At 46.6% G+C, this 16,222-nt stretch overlaps 1 protein-coding gene across 1 annotated transcript in view; it reads right to left on the bottom strand.

Annotated features, from left to right (window-relative positions):
* Window positions 1–16,222, bottom strand: part of LOC144126057 (neurotrimin-like) — a 274,915-nt gene that overhangs the window by 65,533 nt on the left and 193,160 nt on the right. The window contains exon 2 of the mRNA XM_077659961.1: window positions 14,788–15,098. Within this exon, the coding sequence (XP_077516087.1) occupies window positions 14,788–15,098 (311 nt within the window). The remainder of the gene's footprint in view (window positions 1–14,787; window positions 15,099–16,222) is intronic.

Raw genomic sequence — 16,222 nt, 5'->3', positions numbered from 1 at the left:
GATTATGTGATTCCGAGCAGAGCTTCCGCTATACTGCACGACTCGAACAAGACGGATTGCAGCGGCCATGAATTGATAATCAAGAGTTGCAGAGCGAGTCTCTCCACGTGGTAGCTATGGGCGCGTGAGTGTAGAGAAGACCTGCAGGATCCGCCGACCTACCTCCACAGACTGAGCGCCGGTTCTTTTGCTCGTCGAGTGCTGGGACGTCAGTCAGCTCACGTCCGAACGGTGCGGAATTACGGGCTCTGTGAAGGAGGCTGCACACGGGCCGCTGAGTACGACGCAGTACGGGCGCTCGGTGAAGGGAGCTAAATGGCTTTCTGACTGTGTGCGCCCCCGCCGAAGATCGCTTTCACGGCTCCTGCGCTTATCTGTTTTAGCCCTCTCGTTCTGCTGCTCGGTTTCTCACTGAATAATCAGCAGAAACAGATAGAAATGGATAGAAGAGAGAACGATGGTGAGAAAAAAAAAATGAAAAGGACGGTGTTAATTTTTCGCTATCGTTCACAGAGAGATCCGGCGTAAGCCGTTTCCAGTATCTAGACGCGCCTTTTAAGCAAAATATTGTTCCGCACGACTGGCAGCTTGGCAAACGATGCCGCTGATAATGTCATTCGCGAGTGAGGGAGAGAGGATGTGGTCTGAAGCTAATGCTATTTGCGGAGTTCATTTGGAGCAGCTAGCAGCTTTTGTTTTCATTTTCACTTCGTTTCAGGTGCGTGCTGGCTATGGTTATGAGCCGAAGAACAAAGAGCTAGGTATGATGCCGCAAGAAATTGTCAAAAGAGCTGTAGTGGGTCTGTTCGAAAATAGAGCGATCATGACCAAGCCTATAGTGCCGAACAGCTCATTATCGTCTTTCCCTAAAAAAAGGAAGGTTCTTACGGATGCCTTGGAGCCCACTAGTACTGAGGTGCACCTTTAGATATTCCAGGTTTTATCCAAGGCAGTGCGAAAATCAACGGTGAAAAAACCTGAACCAGCTTTTCGGCTCTCGGTTCGTGGTAGGCGGTCACTTGTAACAGGGATTGGTGCCGTCGAAGGTAAGATACACATCGTTATTCTTCAGCCAAATCAGCGGTAAGTGTGGCTTCGAATCAATCTATTCCTCTCAGGGCACATTTAATCTCAAACACGCGTGCAACTGACTGAGTTATTGGAAAAACGGTCTTGTATAAACGGTGACTTCACGACTAAGAATGTATTGCAGAACATTAAAACGACGACCACTTTCTAGGCTTAGCATGGAGGAAATGGAGTGTAGAGAGTTCGCTTCCCCAAACCCGCTCTGAAAAACGGCCCGTCAGCAGCTACCAAACATTATAAACAACAAAGAGGAAAATAAAAGGAAAAATCACGCAACAGTCGAGTAGCATCGAGCAGGACAACGTCCGTTTGAACACAAGACATACGTCACACTGTCTCGCCATGAGCATTAAACAGAAACAAAAGAGAGAGAAAGAGGGAGAAAGAAAAGGATAGTGCAAAGCCTATTCGATTTCGCTCTGCTATGGGAACGACAACAAAACAATACATGTTCTGCCTGCAAAAACCACAGCCACTAGATCGCAGAACAGTACCCGTGTGCTGTGCGATGTCAGCACACGTTAAAGATTCCCAGGTGGTCGAAATTATTCCGGAGCTCTCCACTACGGCACCTCTTCTTCCTTTCTTCTTTCACTCCCTCCTTCATCCCTTCCCTTACGGAGCGGTTCAGGTGTACAACGATATATGAGACAGATACTGCGCCATTTCCTTTCCCCCAAAACCAATTATTATTATTATTAATATTCCCCTTAGATTTTCCATTTGGTGTCAAGCTTGTTCACGATGATTCCGCATTGGGCAGACGTACGTCGCTAACAGGAGCAACATCTAGGCAGGGCTGATTTGTGCGGGATGTACAGTGTACGTACCAGAACACTTTTCGCCCGGAATAGAGAGTCGTCAGCCTGAGTGACTGTGCATGGCGACCTGTCATGTTTCTCTCCCGGAGACTGAACTGTCCTGACGACCTGAAAGATGGCGCTGCGCTCGAGAGCTCTTTTTTTTTATTGGCCGAGGCCGAGTACTGCGATGTCGAATGGTGATTTTCTGTTTAGATCGCTCCCTAATAACAGAACGAAAATTAACAGCCTCGCGACACAAAACAAAGCTGCCGAGGGTCCAAGAGTGCCAGCATGCGCTCCGATGAGTTATGATGCTGCTGGTGGAACGCATGCCACGCGCCCTATATTAAAAAAAAAAGTTCGTGCGGGGTGAGACAGGAAGCGAAGAAGATGAGCATTTAGTCTAGAGATTCGCACCTTCAAAGAACTGGTTGGATGCACATAATCTCTCTTTTGTTTTCACTGACGCCAGAAGTCTTCATATAGCGACGCTCTAACGTGCCGTTCCCAACAAAATGCATGGGACCTGTATCCCTACTGTTTCATTCCCGTGGATGACCAGAAGTAAACGCAGCAGCGACAAAGGGAATATGAAACGCTTACGTGACCTATATAGCGGGGCGATTTTTTAGTTCGTCGTTAACGACACCATAAATATTAAACCGAGTGTCTAGCTTGCAGCCAACTAGCGCAAAGAAACGCTGACAGCATTGACTCAATGGCAACAGAATCTTTATTTTTCATTTAAGAATTAGAATTATCGTCTTCATCAAACGCGCAGAGGCATTAGTGTTCCATTCGTGAATGTTCCTCATTGAAAGGGATTTTTCTTGCCACAATTCGGCATAAAGAGAAAAAGAAATCTTCACTAGTTTTCAGTGAATTTCAAAAATTAGCCGGAAAGGCAGAGTAACTTCCTTGGTTAAAGATAAAAGTCAAGACCCGAATAGGGCGCGAACCCGGTTACGGCTACAAAAAGTATGCAGGAGAGAGCTGTGCAATCCATGCCAACGCGGACAGCCTTGCTTACAGCTTTTTAGAGTCTATCAGAGTAGCGACCACAGTAGCGACCACTGTAGCGACCACAGCTACACTATGCGAAAATTTCGCGTGGAAGCTCTTTCTCAGAGTCCAGCAAAAAAAAAAAGTCCCAAAATAAGTGGGATTCGGCGATCACCATTGAGCCTCTCCGTACCGTCACGTGGCCGATCATATGTTCGCACAATTTTTTCTTCGTTGCTCTATATATTAATGCCGGCAATGTACAGTCAGCGTTAATCTGAAGGTTGATCTGAAGCCGACAAATATCAAATTTTTTCTAGCATGACGGTCAATCGTTATCCAAAAAAAGGGGCCGATAAACATATAGGTGCGATGGGGTCAGCTATAATTATGTATTTCATCAGTCTGCTTGTAGATTTTCGGTCTGGTGTAAAGGTTTACCTGAGCACGTTAGCCATGAAGTGATCGCCTTCGTTTTGATTTTGACTGTACGCCATCTGTCACGCTGCGGACATTTATCTTGTCTGAAGAACATTAACAGAACGAGTAAAAGGCTGGTTCAAGCTCGCGCCTTCTGGCGCGCTCTGATATGTATCGTGTATTTACGCTATCTCTGCGCTGGGCGAAAGTGCACCGGACTACACATGAAGGTGATCACATTACGGCAAACCTACTCAGATAAGGTACCCTACCAAGAATTAAATTTCAAAGAGAACCACAGAAATTTAAAAAAAAATTAGTCGGCTGCTTCGTCGTTGTATCCCTCACCGCTACTCTTTGGAGAGAATGAGGCATCGTCTGAAGAGAAAAAAGAGTTTATTGGTTTTCGCTGGCCTTCGTGAAAACGACCACCGCCAAGTTAACGCCGACTGTACAGTGGTACGTACCCTCGGTGACGCGTTTCTCATGTCACCTCTGCACCAGCAATAGCAACGCGCTGTGCAGGTCAGAGTAACTACTTGTTGCAGCCTCAGAGCTTTTTGCACTTTTTTGCACTTCCCGAGGTTAGGGGCTCGACCTACACGACGTGGCGACCAATTTACCAGTAAATACTACAGCTATGGTGGGCTGACAGTAATATCGCTTGTAAAAGTCACATAAGTGCGAGAAATGAGTTAACGGTGGCTTTTAAGAAGTTGTTTCATTCGCTTTCATTAAAATGTGCGTTCTGATCAAGCTTCTAATTGTATGCTTAAGTATTTTTTTTTCCTTTAATACACAGCTTGGGGCATTGATGGTGACCAACGTTTTGCTTCTGCCTAAAGTACCTGACGGAGCGCGGGAAGGAGAACACAAACACACGCAACGAATAATATTTAGCTAATTCCTGCACTTTCTACTGTATTAGTCCCCGCGAACAAGAAGGGTTAACGACAAATACTATCAAATTAAGAAACAAATGCAGTAGCTTTCCAAACTTCATGAAAAAAGCGTAAAAAAATTTTTTTTGGTCACGGACTGGAGCTCACTGTCCAGAATAAAACATGTTGAAAAGTAAAGTCTACTTCACACCCGTACTTTGCGGCAACATTTGGTTGCATGTTAATAAATGTCCTCTGCTTAGAACTAACTAACGTATTAGAACTGTCTATGATACGCAGATGACCTCCTATGTTGTTTCGGTTTCTGTCAATAAACTGCCTTTCATCCACACATTATATCAGCAGAATTTTAAAACTTCGTTCATTTAAAAATGTTGTTAGAGTTTATCTTCTTTCAGCTCTTGGTACTTCGATGAAATGCATTGGTTCCTGTTTTGTATCGATGCATTTATCATTTTGTAAACATTGTCCCACAGTGTTGCTTTGAACGTATCCGCGTATTTTGTATCTTTACATGGTGCCCAGAGTCCCGTCAGCAGTACAGTCTTATCTGCCTTTGCTCGGGGCTCCAGGATTTTTCTGATAGTCCAACAAATAAAATTACAGTTCCAGTACCCGCACCGAAGAAGTCGCGCTTTGTTCAGCTGCTATGCTGCATTTATCAGATCGCAAATATTTAGTACGTTGTTCTTAGGCGAGCAGGTTGAGTCCAGTGCTTGCGAACTGCGCATCTTCCCATAGCAACTGTAAAAAAGCGCAGTAAAGTGTCCAGATCACCGCAAAACAGAGAGAAAATCTTCAGGCGTTGTAAATGCAAAAAACGGAGAAGCAGTTCTCCGAATGTGAGAGCTCCGTGGCGTCAGAGCTCTTACTATTTCTTTGTCTCCCGAATTTTTCTTCAATACCTACAACAATGTCGCTGCTTCGCAACGCGTAGAAAGGTGCGAAGTATGAATGGTGCATGAATGTTCACTTTGCCTTTCTTTGACAGTGCCCGTTACTATAGAAACGTCCTGCAGAAAACTAAACGAAGTGAAACAAAAAAAAATCATTTCACATGAAAGCCCTCAGGAGCAAACAACGCAGCGGAGATGGGGAGACACTCTACGCTCGACCACGGGCAAGTTGTGTCGAATTACCGAGTGCGCTAGGCTGTGTCATGAATCATAAAAAAAAACTTGGAATGTCGACACACACTGTGCGATGTAAACGCACATTGGCACAGGAGCAAACAGGGCAGCACAGTCGCGCTCTATCACGAAGGTTGGAGGAAGGCGCGGGATACGGGCGCTGTGATTGGATTTTCTCGCATGGCATGATCAAACAGTGGGGCACGCAATCCTATCGACGCCCACAGAGAAAATAAGTCAACGCAAAAAAAATAACGAAAAACCGGACGTTGTTTTTTACTTTACCTCTCTTTACTCGCGACTTTTCCTTTTCCTCTGGACGCAGCTCATTTTTAAAGGTACGCACAAGCGCGGAGTCCTGTTGTTGAATTTCGTGCATGCCAGCATCTTCGGTGATTCAGAATGAGAAAATAATGAGACCAATTAAAGATAACAAAGACCTGCGACTGCAAGAACGGAAGCTTTTCAAAGAAGAGGTTTTGATTCATCGTGTGCCTAAGAACAAAGAATGCGGCAGCGCCTTAATTAAAAAAAATAAAACGGGGAAATGAAATGCTGTTAGCAGTGACTAAAAGATGAAATGTGAAAAGATATCAGACCGACTGATCCACTGCGAGCTTGCACGAGACCCAAACCTTGAAAACGAGCTCGAAAAAAGAAAAACAATGAAAGAAATCTAGCTATGACGCATTGTGCCGAGCGAAATGTTTTTAGTCGTCTCTCTAGCCGATCGATAACGAAGATGAAGCCGACCTCCGAACGAGTACCGTTTCTCCTACCTTCCATGTCTACAACGGTGGAATGCCTACATAACGTGCTTTACTTTCTTTTGAGTTGACGACGATATACTATCTCGAAGTATAAAGCAATAATAATAATAATAATAATAATAATAATAATAATAATAATAATAATAATAATAATAATAATAATTGGTTTTTGGTGGAAAGGAAATGGCGCAGTATCTGTCTCATATATCGTTGGACACCTGAACCGCGCCGTAAGGGAAGGGATAAAGGAGGGAGAAAGCAGCGAAAAGTGTTTTGGGAACCGTCATTTGGCGAAGGTGCGGATGCTTCAGGAGGACAATCGCCTGCGTTTAAAGAAGTTAAGCAACACGCTTCAAGTTTACCCAGAACACAGTGCGAAGTTTAGAGTGACATTCCGTGTGCAAACGAACCAATAAAAATAAGCACGTATCTTGCGTCTCTCGGCAAAAGTGCTCTGCAGACACGCACAATGACGTGCTAAACCTTTGCCTTTTCGCGAGCAGTTTAGTTTCCGATGTTCTTATACACGTCTTGGGTGTTCCATAAACGCTTTATAGAAACCTTAATTTGTACAGCGCTTTTACCTTCAGTGCAAGACAGCGAGCCTCGGCAGCGAACGCCCCTTGTTCCGTTTTTCTTCAGGAAAATACAAAAATAACAGGCGTCATCGCTTCTCAACGAACTTGGTCGTGCCTGCTTTTCATGTACGGTCGACAGGGAGATAAACAAGAAAAAGAGAAAAAGGAATGTCTGACGGAGGCGAACTCGAGTGCATTCCTCATATAGCGGCGACGCGCTCAGTGATGCTAGCAAGCGCTGTGCAGAAGAAGAGGCAGAAGAAATAAGTGAACCGCGTTGCCTCCTCTCTGGCATGCGGCGTACCAAGATGAGAAGCTGAAGAAAGAAAGAAAGAAAGAAAGAAAGAAAGAAAGAAAGAAAGAAAGAAAGAAAGAAAGAAAGAAAGAAAGAAAGAAGGAAAGAAAGAAAGAAAGAAAGAAAGAAAGGAAGAAAGAAGGAAAGAAAGAAAGAAAGAAAGAAAGAAAGAAAGAAAGAAAGGAAGAAAGAAAGAAAGCGCGGAAGGAGGACAGCGACTGCACCACTAGCCGCAGACGACCGGTATGACGTTTGCTGCTGCTCCTGCCTCCGTCGTCTGCTTGGACGAACCGTTGGTCTGCGTGGAGCCTCACTGTCGCTGACCGACCGCAAATTCGCGAAAAGCAGTTTTCGCTGAGGACGGCGAATTTATCGGGCCACGTCCGCCGGACAACCACCTCTTTTTGTACTTTTCTGTTGTTCTTGCCCGTTATTTGATACTATTCCCCTCATTCGGTTCTGTTTTCGCTACGCGGTCCAAAAGAACTCAGTCACGCACACACACAAAATTGTGGAGGAGAAGACAGATAAGGGGGTAGAAGCAAGGAGGAAGAGGCAAGGAAGTAAGAACCCAAGTGACCAAAACCATAAAAGAAAAAGCAACAAAGAAAGTTGAGTCTCTGAACCAATGCGAAGTATAGGAGATGAGAAAGTGAAAGCTTGCAGGGATACAGACGAGGCGTATGTTCTTGCGAGTGGTTATCTATTGCCTATACGGATCTTCTTTATTTCCTCTGACTGTGAAGCAACAGGCTCGCAAAAACAGAATGCGGAAGCCTGCTCAAGCGCAGTCCTGAAAACGCCCTCGTTGCAGCATTTAGACGGGACTTAATACACGCGAGCAATAAAGAATGTGGCGACCAAAGGAGCTCGGAACATAGCATGGCGTTGCGACATCTAAAATTTTCGGTGCGCAGGGTGCAAAAACAAAGGAATTAAAGAGAAGGTTAGAATGTGGGTAGGGCAAGGAACGCCTCGTACATTCAGCGCCGGCAACAAGCAGCAGCGGCTAGGATCAGTGATGGGTCGGGAGTCGAAGCCACAGGGAACAAAAAGAAGACAAAACAGACAAGCTTGGTAGCATGGAAAAAGAAAGAAAGTGGGGAGGGGTGTCAGAACAGCTTAAGAACACAACATCAATGTGAGCGCACAAAGCGTAGAAAGACCAGGCCGGCACTACGCTGCTGAATGCCGCCGGGCTGACTTTGCAGTTTTTTCGAGAGGGACTGCACCAGCAGCAACAGCCAGTTACCGATGCCCAGTGTGTATATCAGCGAGTGAGCAAGAAATCGTAAACTCAAAATACTGAAAAAGTGTGCACTGACGGAAAGGACAGGTTGGGATTCTCCTCGCCTTTTGCCCGAGTGGTGGAAATCGGAGAGCCTTAGCGGCGACACATACGTGATCGGAATCGGGAGGAGAAAAATAAACAAATACGAAACAACCTGAAAGGGGAGCCCCTGAGATGGTCGCCGCCTTCTGTGCCAAGAAGAGGCGTAGCTCCCTTTGTAGTCGTATCTCCTCTTCATTTCTTCTTTCTCCTCCTCTCTCCTGCTTCAGTAACAGAGCTCAGAGCTGGTTGCCTCGCCGAGTACAGCGCACCTCCGCCATTCAGCTCAGCACAGCTCATCGTTCACGAGAGAGAAGAGCATGAGGCTTGCCTCCCTCGCAAGCCACTCTTCCCTCCTTCTTCTGTTCCATCTCGGGTGCTGCTGGAGAGAAGGAAGGAGAGCGGGCGACTTGTCCAGTCTAGGTGGTATTGACTTGTCCCGCCTTCGCGCTTCGTTTCGCGCACTTGCGGTTGTGCTCAAGTTCGCTCGTCGCCTTCCTATTCTGCGTTGGTTGATGACCGTCTTCAGACGCATTCGCCCTTCACTGCCCGGAGTCTGCAGCGGTTGTTGCGGCTCAGGACTTTCGCAGGGCGACCCGGAAAGCGGCTTAAGGGGATCTGACAGCGGCCTTTTCAGGCGCTCCCTGTGCAAAACAGTTCACCGCGTCTGCCATTTTCTTTGGCGCTTCAGTAAATAACGCAGTGTGGATCGGCGTAGCAAAGTGAAAAGAAGCGAATGATGAGATGTTTTGCACGAGCGAAATAAAAGAACAGCCGGAGCGCTTATCCTCTTAAGTATTGAATAAGCGCTGTCCATTCAACGAAGCGGCTCTCGCGCTACTGCTCATACAGACGCCGCGAGCGGTTCATGTAAATGGAAAGCAGGTGGAATTTAAATGCTGTGAGCTAAACGTAAATTTACATGAACTGATGTTTTGGGGCACCGCATATACTTGACGGATAGGGCTAAGGACCTAAGGCTAGTGCATTGTACCTCCCGAAGAGAATTTTAATAATGGCAGTCGGGAAAAATGGTTCTGGTTTTGTTTTAGAGGGTTTAACGTCCCAAAGCTACTCACGCTATGAGGGACATTTCGACCACCTGGGGTTCTTTAACGTGCACTGGCATCGCTCAGTACACGGGCCTCTAGAATTTCACCTCCATCGAAGTGCGACCTCCGCGGCCGGGATCGAACCCCCGTCTTTCTAGTCAGCAGCCGAGCGCCATAACCACTGAGCCACCGTGGCGGCGGGAAATAACGGGAAAAAGGTATTGAATCATGTCATCGACCACGAGAACTTGTCTTCACGACGTATACTAGTTACTCGTTCCAGACTGGACGGGCTACGAAATAACGAAAGGAATTTTTTTTTTTTTTGCGCGCGAAGTTATCCCGACAGCATATAAACAGTTCCAACTAACGAAATTCGTTTTCCGTGTGAAAGGAAAACATCTACGCATTTAACTTTGCGCCACTTGCCAATAGAAAGTTCTAAATACGATGAAGGATGGAGTAAAAGGAGAAAAGAAAGCATGAGAGCTAACGTAAAAGAATGTGCCGGTGTTAAGACAGGCCGAGTGAGAGATCCAAGAGAAGTGCATGAGGTCGATTGAACTGCTACAGCTGCACTCTTTAATTAGATAATAGATGAGTCTCCACATAGTTCAGACGCAATTTCTTCACAAGTGAGCGCCTCGAGAAAGCAGAACTAAAGTAGAAAGAGATAACGGGCGAAACGGCTTTCAAAAATACCAAAAAATGTCGATGTGGGAGCAGATGGAACGAAGATAGTGAGGAGAAGACCAAGTGCAGTTATCCCCCAACGTTTTCGCAGCGCCGCAGCGGCGGCAAGCTCCGCATGAGTGTGCCCCCCCCCCCTCCCCCCCCCGCAACCTCCATGTCACGTTGCCGGCCCCCGGTTCAATGCGCCGGGCGGTAATTCGATCTGCGTCCTGCCCGCCCCTCGTAGTTTTGTGGGAGCTCGAGCTAACGAGGCTAGCACCGTGCACATATGTGCCCACCGGGCAAGGCAGTGGCGCAGTCTGGGGTAAGCGGGACGAGGGAAGGAGAGGAGGTGATATGAGGGGGGGGGGGGGGGGGGGGGGACTGAATTTTGATGTTTCGTTCTTCTCGCGCGGGGGAGGGCCTGAATGAGGGTAAGGTGGGGATTGGACTGAGACTAAGCCTGTGATGGCGATCCTATAATTAACCAACTGTGCGGCAGCAGTACCTTTGCTGTCGCCATCCACACGAGCCAGTGCCACACAGCACCGCCGGAGGGGGAGGGGAGTTCAGGTGATTCACAGAAGTGTGTTGTGCATATTTTTGTTTTGCTATTAGTGCGAAGCCACTACTTCACGAGGTCTGACCGGCTGACCGAGTTTGTGTGAGGCTTGACCTTGACGATGACCTCTCGCGCTGTGCATTGCAGATTGTCGTCTTCATCAACTTCATCATGCTCACCAGGCGTGCCGACGGCCCAGAAAAGCAAAACCATGAGCCAACGAGGCTAAACACATGCTTTCGCACGTATTCTCGGTTTAACTAGGTTAAAATCCTACCACTTTTTTTTCTCATGTTGTGTTCGTAGACTGCTTTTTGTTGCTTCGTGATGGTATCTCTTCTTATTAGATTATTTTATATTGTGCTTTCAAAAGATAGACAGATAAAGAGGAGGAGGGAAAGGCAGGGATGTTAACCACAAAGGGGTTCCGGTTGGCTACCCTGCACTGGGGAAGAGGGATTAGGGGACTAAAAGGAGGAAGAGAGAAGGGAAAAAGGCATAACACGCACAACGCTGTCACAATTTGTCACTCAATCCAGTCGCTCTCAAGTAGGCAAAGAGTGCCTTGTATGCCTTGAGGGCAGTCGACTGTTGTGGCCACGGACCGAGGATCTTTTGCTCTGTTAATGGGCGAGGATCGAGGCGGTCCAGGGCACAACACAGTGTACGTCTTGCACTCGCAAATGCAGGGCACTCACAGAGAAGATGCTTTGAAACTGGGAAGCAATACTGCTGCAGTAATTTCCAAGCCTGGATCAAGTCAGCTACCTGTTAAACAGTTTTTTACGCGACTAACCAGTCGAGAATTGCGGAACCGCTATGAAGAAGTAAATGGAATTGATGGAAGTCTGGGCAAAAGCAGAACTGGAAAAAAATACATAAATCTCGCTCCTGATCTTCGAGGCCTATGTTAACTTTGTTTTGTTTTACAGCGTGTCTTTGGAAGGCAACAAAGCGAGCCCTGCACGAACTTAGGATAAAATGTTTCCATCTCCTTTCTACTGCTATGCTTTTTTCTTTCGCGTGTGGTGAAAAGTCTCTGATTTCTGCGGCAATGCCAGGTATACGCTAGGTATGTAAGACTCTTCTGCAGAGACTTCGAGGTTTTATTCACCAGTGACTTTTTTTCTGCCAGCTGTGGCGGCTTCAAACTACTACTCCCTAGTCACCGCAGGTGCGTCGAAATTAGCACGAACGCCTAATGCGTCTCATTTTACCTCCAGAGGCTTATGGGTCATTTTATTCTTCTATGCCGCTCATGTAGAAAGATAGCTTCTGGGAGCAAGTGAATAGAGTAAGATTGGCTGGGTTTCCAGAGGACGTGTTGTCTCTAGCATCAAGCAAGGTGCTCAAAAAAGTTAAAGATTTCAATAGGTCACTTTTGACCGGTTCAGAGGAGGAGAAGAAAAAGAAAAATGTTGAAGTGCTTTCTTATGTGCATCGGTTTTCTCATCAACTATAAAATGTGGGCAACAGATATGGTGTTAATGTCTCTTTTTCTGCCCCTGAAAAAGTTAATAGTGCTTGTACGCCGCGCGCTCTAGCAGCAGCGTATGTGATAAAAGGAAGCAGTGCACAGTGAACCATGGGAACCGCTATGTCAGATAGGCAAAAGGAGTGGCGTATTACATCCCCTTCTCTTGTGTCCGGACCTATATTGGTCAAACTAGCCGCTGCCTTAAGGTGCTCCTGCAGGAGCATTTTTTGTCCTTGAAAAAGTCGCCTTCATCCAATCTTGCTAAGCACTGCTCGAAATGCAGTGGTTGCAAGCCTTTGCTTGAACAAACCAAAATCTTGTTTAGACACCCTAATCAGCTAACTAGAGAGGTTTCAGAGGCCTATCACATTCGTAAGAATGAGTACACCTGTGTTGCGGGCCCCATGGTGGTTCTGCATGAAAGGGTGTTTTCTTATCTTGATGCGCCTGCATGAATACTTATCCTGATGCGCCTGCGTGAAGGATTAAGTTTCATTTGTGGCTTTTTTTCGCTCTCTTTCTGCGTTCTTTGAATAAATGCCCAGTTGCGAGTAAGCGCCTGTGTTGTTTGGTCTTCCTTGTCCGTTGTCCTGGATGCACTTTATATTTTTTTCTTGATAGAAAAGAATAAATAAAATAAACTACTGCCGGTTAAAGAAGTCCACATATCTGTATGCACGTTACATTTGCGTAATAAAACATAATACATGATCGACGCTCATGTATTATTGTATCTGAATACAACAAAATGTGCCCACTTTTGCTTTTCACTAAAAAAGAACAAAATTCTGGCTCAGTATCAAATAAATAATGCAATGGTTAGTCAGCAATGCACATATAAATACTTAGGTGTTATAATGTCGAATGACTGTTCATGGAGTGTACATGTGGATCATGTGATTGGCAAAGCTGGTAGGGCGCTGAATTTCCTTAAACGTAACTTAAAGTGTTCGCAACAAAACCTCAAGAAAATGGCTTTAATGTCGTGTGTGCGACTTATCATGGAATATATCTGTGTTGTATGGGACCCTGCACAGCTATCGTTGATTGACAAGCTGGAGAGAATCCACAACAGGGCAGCCAGGTTTGTATTGGGAAGGTACGGGTGAAGATATAGTTGTACGGAAATGAAGAATTATTTGCAACAGGAATCTCTACCTTCTCGTAGAAGGAAATTAAGGCTAAGATTATTCTACTCAATATTTCACAATAGAACTGGCATAAATCGGGAAATTTATTTTATACAGCCCTTTTACGTTTCAAAACGACATGATCATTCTTGCAAAATTCGAGAGTACTGTGCCAGGACAAACTTGCTTGACATTTTTTGTCAAGACTGTGCAACAGTAGAATCACTTATCGGAAGTTCAAGTATACTCTGTTAATTAAGATGTCTTTTTACGAATTTGTAACCCCTCTGCTGTAAGGCCTTCAGACAATGCGGGGTAATTATTAAATAAAGAAAAAAAATGGAAATTCAAGAAATTTTAGTCGAAACTTGGGGTCTTACAAGCATTAGAAAAGCAGGCGTTTATTAGCAAAACAACCTGGAGTAAGCGAAACCCAGAAAAAAAAGGCAAATATCCCGGTCCGAAGCTCGGCTTATTCTTAAGTGACCGGTCGCCGCGACAGCTCCCTCGTCATCTCAAAATACGACGCCACTCCTCGTGTGGACCGCAATGAACAAGGAATGGTCCCGTCTCTGCTCACGGCAGCCCGCGTTCTCAGCAGGCGTCACTGCTCTCCGGTTTTTACGAGCGGAGGGCCGTAACCCCGGCAGCCGATATATCTGAGGGTGCTTGCCATGTGATGGTGTCGATGAGCAAGACACGTATGCGTGGTATACATATCTAGATGCGTATACAGGCCTCCTACATCGGCCTGTAAATCGGCCTGGTCGATTTAGGCGGCCTGCAAGGCACGCAAGGGGGTTATATAACCTCCTTGATATCGCGACATCTAGTATGGCCCGGCGGGTCAACTCTGACATCTCCTTCGTCTCCTGTGGCGGAACCTGAGCGTGTCGTAAGGCGTAAGCTTCGCCTGATTCGTTGACTGGCAGATATAAGGCGGATAAAAGTGTAATGGGAAATGCAGAAGAAGACGAAGACTTGGAAGTCTGGGTAAAATTTGATATTAATCAAGTTGAGTCGATAAAAGCTGAAACGTGATAACTGATATGTGTTTTATTTTTATCCGTGCTAGCTATTATAGAGAAATCTGTCTCACAAATCACTTGTGAACCTGCTGCTATATGCTAAATAATGCAAAAACACAGACGAGAGACGCAGAAAAGGCGCAAACGTGGCCGTTGATAGCGCACTTGAAGGCCCGTGTTTGTATCTTCTCTGAGTCATCCGCCTTCTTCTTGCACAGCGTCATCAGAGACTCCTCACAGCTTACGCTGTATGCCAGTGATAGCTCGAGCTGATGTAATGCGCACGGAATGAACGTACGACGCGTTAATTGTGTACGGTTGTCGTAGCGTCTAAAGACAAATTTTCGGTAATAACTATTAAAGGACAACTGGAATCCCATTCCGGTCCCTGCGCGATGGACTCCCTTTTGTGGGCCTTCATTAGGCAGTGGATTGATATGTGTATACTGGATAGTTATTGAAATGTCTACCTCGTGTAAATAGCTGCTTTGGGGGGAAGAGACACGGCCTGTAAGGCGTTCTTAGAGAATAGAGTTTTTGCACTGACCGTCCTGTCGCCGAGCTGTCTGATCCTGCAGTGCAGGAAAGCGGACTTCCCCAGCTGGGCGGTGACGTTTCGCTCGGTGCTGTTGTCGAAGCGGGGCCTGAAGTGGGGGTCGTCCCAGTAGGCGCTCGGCCGGGACGGCGGCTCGCCGCTGCTGCCACCCACGCCCGTGACCAGCGAGGCGCCAGGAGGAGGCGGAGGAGGCGCCATCGCATCCGGAGCAGGCGACGGCGCTGCCGCCCGGTGCGCCGCGGCGCTGGGTGCACCAGCGTCCGAGCGGAAGCTGCGCTCCGTGCGAGCCGCCTCGGACACGCCTGCAGCGGGGAGAGAGAGAGAGCAGAGGCGGAGGTGGAATGAGCTGTTGCACAGTGAGTTATCCTGTATCGACATGTTGCTGGCATATGTTTCAAGACGAAAGAAGAAGGCGCCGACCAAAAGAAAAGGTGGGATGACGTTTCGGCTCCCCCACGGGAGCCTTGTTCACCATCCGAAACGTCATCCCATCTTTTCTTTTGGTCGGCGCCTTCTTCTTTCGTCATGTACCATCCCGACCAGACGGGTTTCCGTCAGACTCTAGACTTCAAGCATATGTTTTAACCAGAACAAAAAATATAAAAAAAAACATCCAAATGTCACACCATTTTATAAAGAGCGAGGAAACAGCAGACATAGCTGTGCTGTATCTTCATTAGAGCACACATTTCCAAGACCTCTCGAGTCACAGGAGCACAGAAACGCTTCAACCTATAGCATCCATGGTACGTCTCCTACGCAGTCCGGGGCATTTCGCACAAGAAAAGTTCCCCTGTGCACTTATAGGGCTACGAAAAAATCAGAACCGGTACGTCAGAAGGTCGATCAACGGGCGGGAAGCACTAATGGAAAAAGAAGTCACTGCTGCTGGGATCACTTCATTATTTCCTGAGTCCGCCAAGGCAGCTAGTGTCGGCATGAGGTTGGTTTGCTTCTGCACGCCACCTTTGTTGTCACTGGGGCTCCGTCACTCTACACTACCTGTTGCAATGTGGGGCGCCCTGTTCGCGCAATGTGCATATATTGCAAAGGCATAGTGGAGCAAGGATGCTGTACTACGGTATATCTTGTGTTCCTACTACTGTTATCACAAGAGTTTGATCCAAGCAGACGGCTTAGCTGAGAGTCGGAAAGGAACAGACTACACCGAGGCACCGTCGGCACTGTTTATACGGCGAGTGCAATAATCTGTGCTGCCTCCTAAACTCATTCTCAGTATCTTTTATTAGCGCCACCATATTCTGACAGTTTGGCTAGTAATGGCTGCAGAAGAGAAAAACACAACATGGAAAACGCAAAAGCGCGACAACTATGAAAACCAGCCTAATTACCGAAGACCATAGCCTCCTTGCGTCTGAAACCAAGCCGAACCTTTCTTTCTGTTCTCTATGAAACGTGAACTGCA

Source organism: Amblyomma americanum, chromosome 3, assembly GCF_052857255.1.
Source record: "Amblyomma americanum isolate KBUSLIRL-KWMA chromosome 3, ASM5285725v1, whole genome shotgun sequence".
In the NCBI taxonomy this organism is placed as follows: domain Eukaryota; kingdom Metazoa; phylum Arthropoda; class Arachnida; order Ixodida; family Ixodidae; genus Amblyomma; species Amblyomma americanum.
The sequence above is the reverse complement of the archived record's forward strand: the minus strand, read 5'-3'. Positions and strand labels throughout refer to the sequence as shown.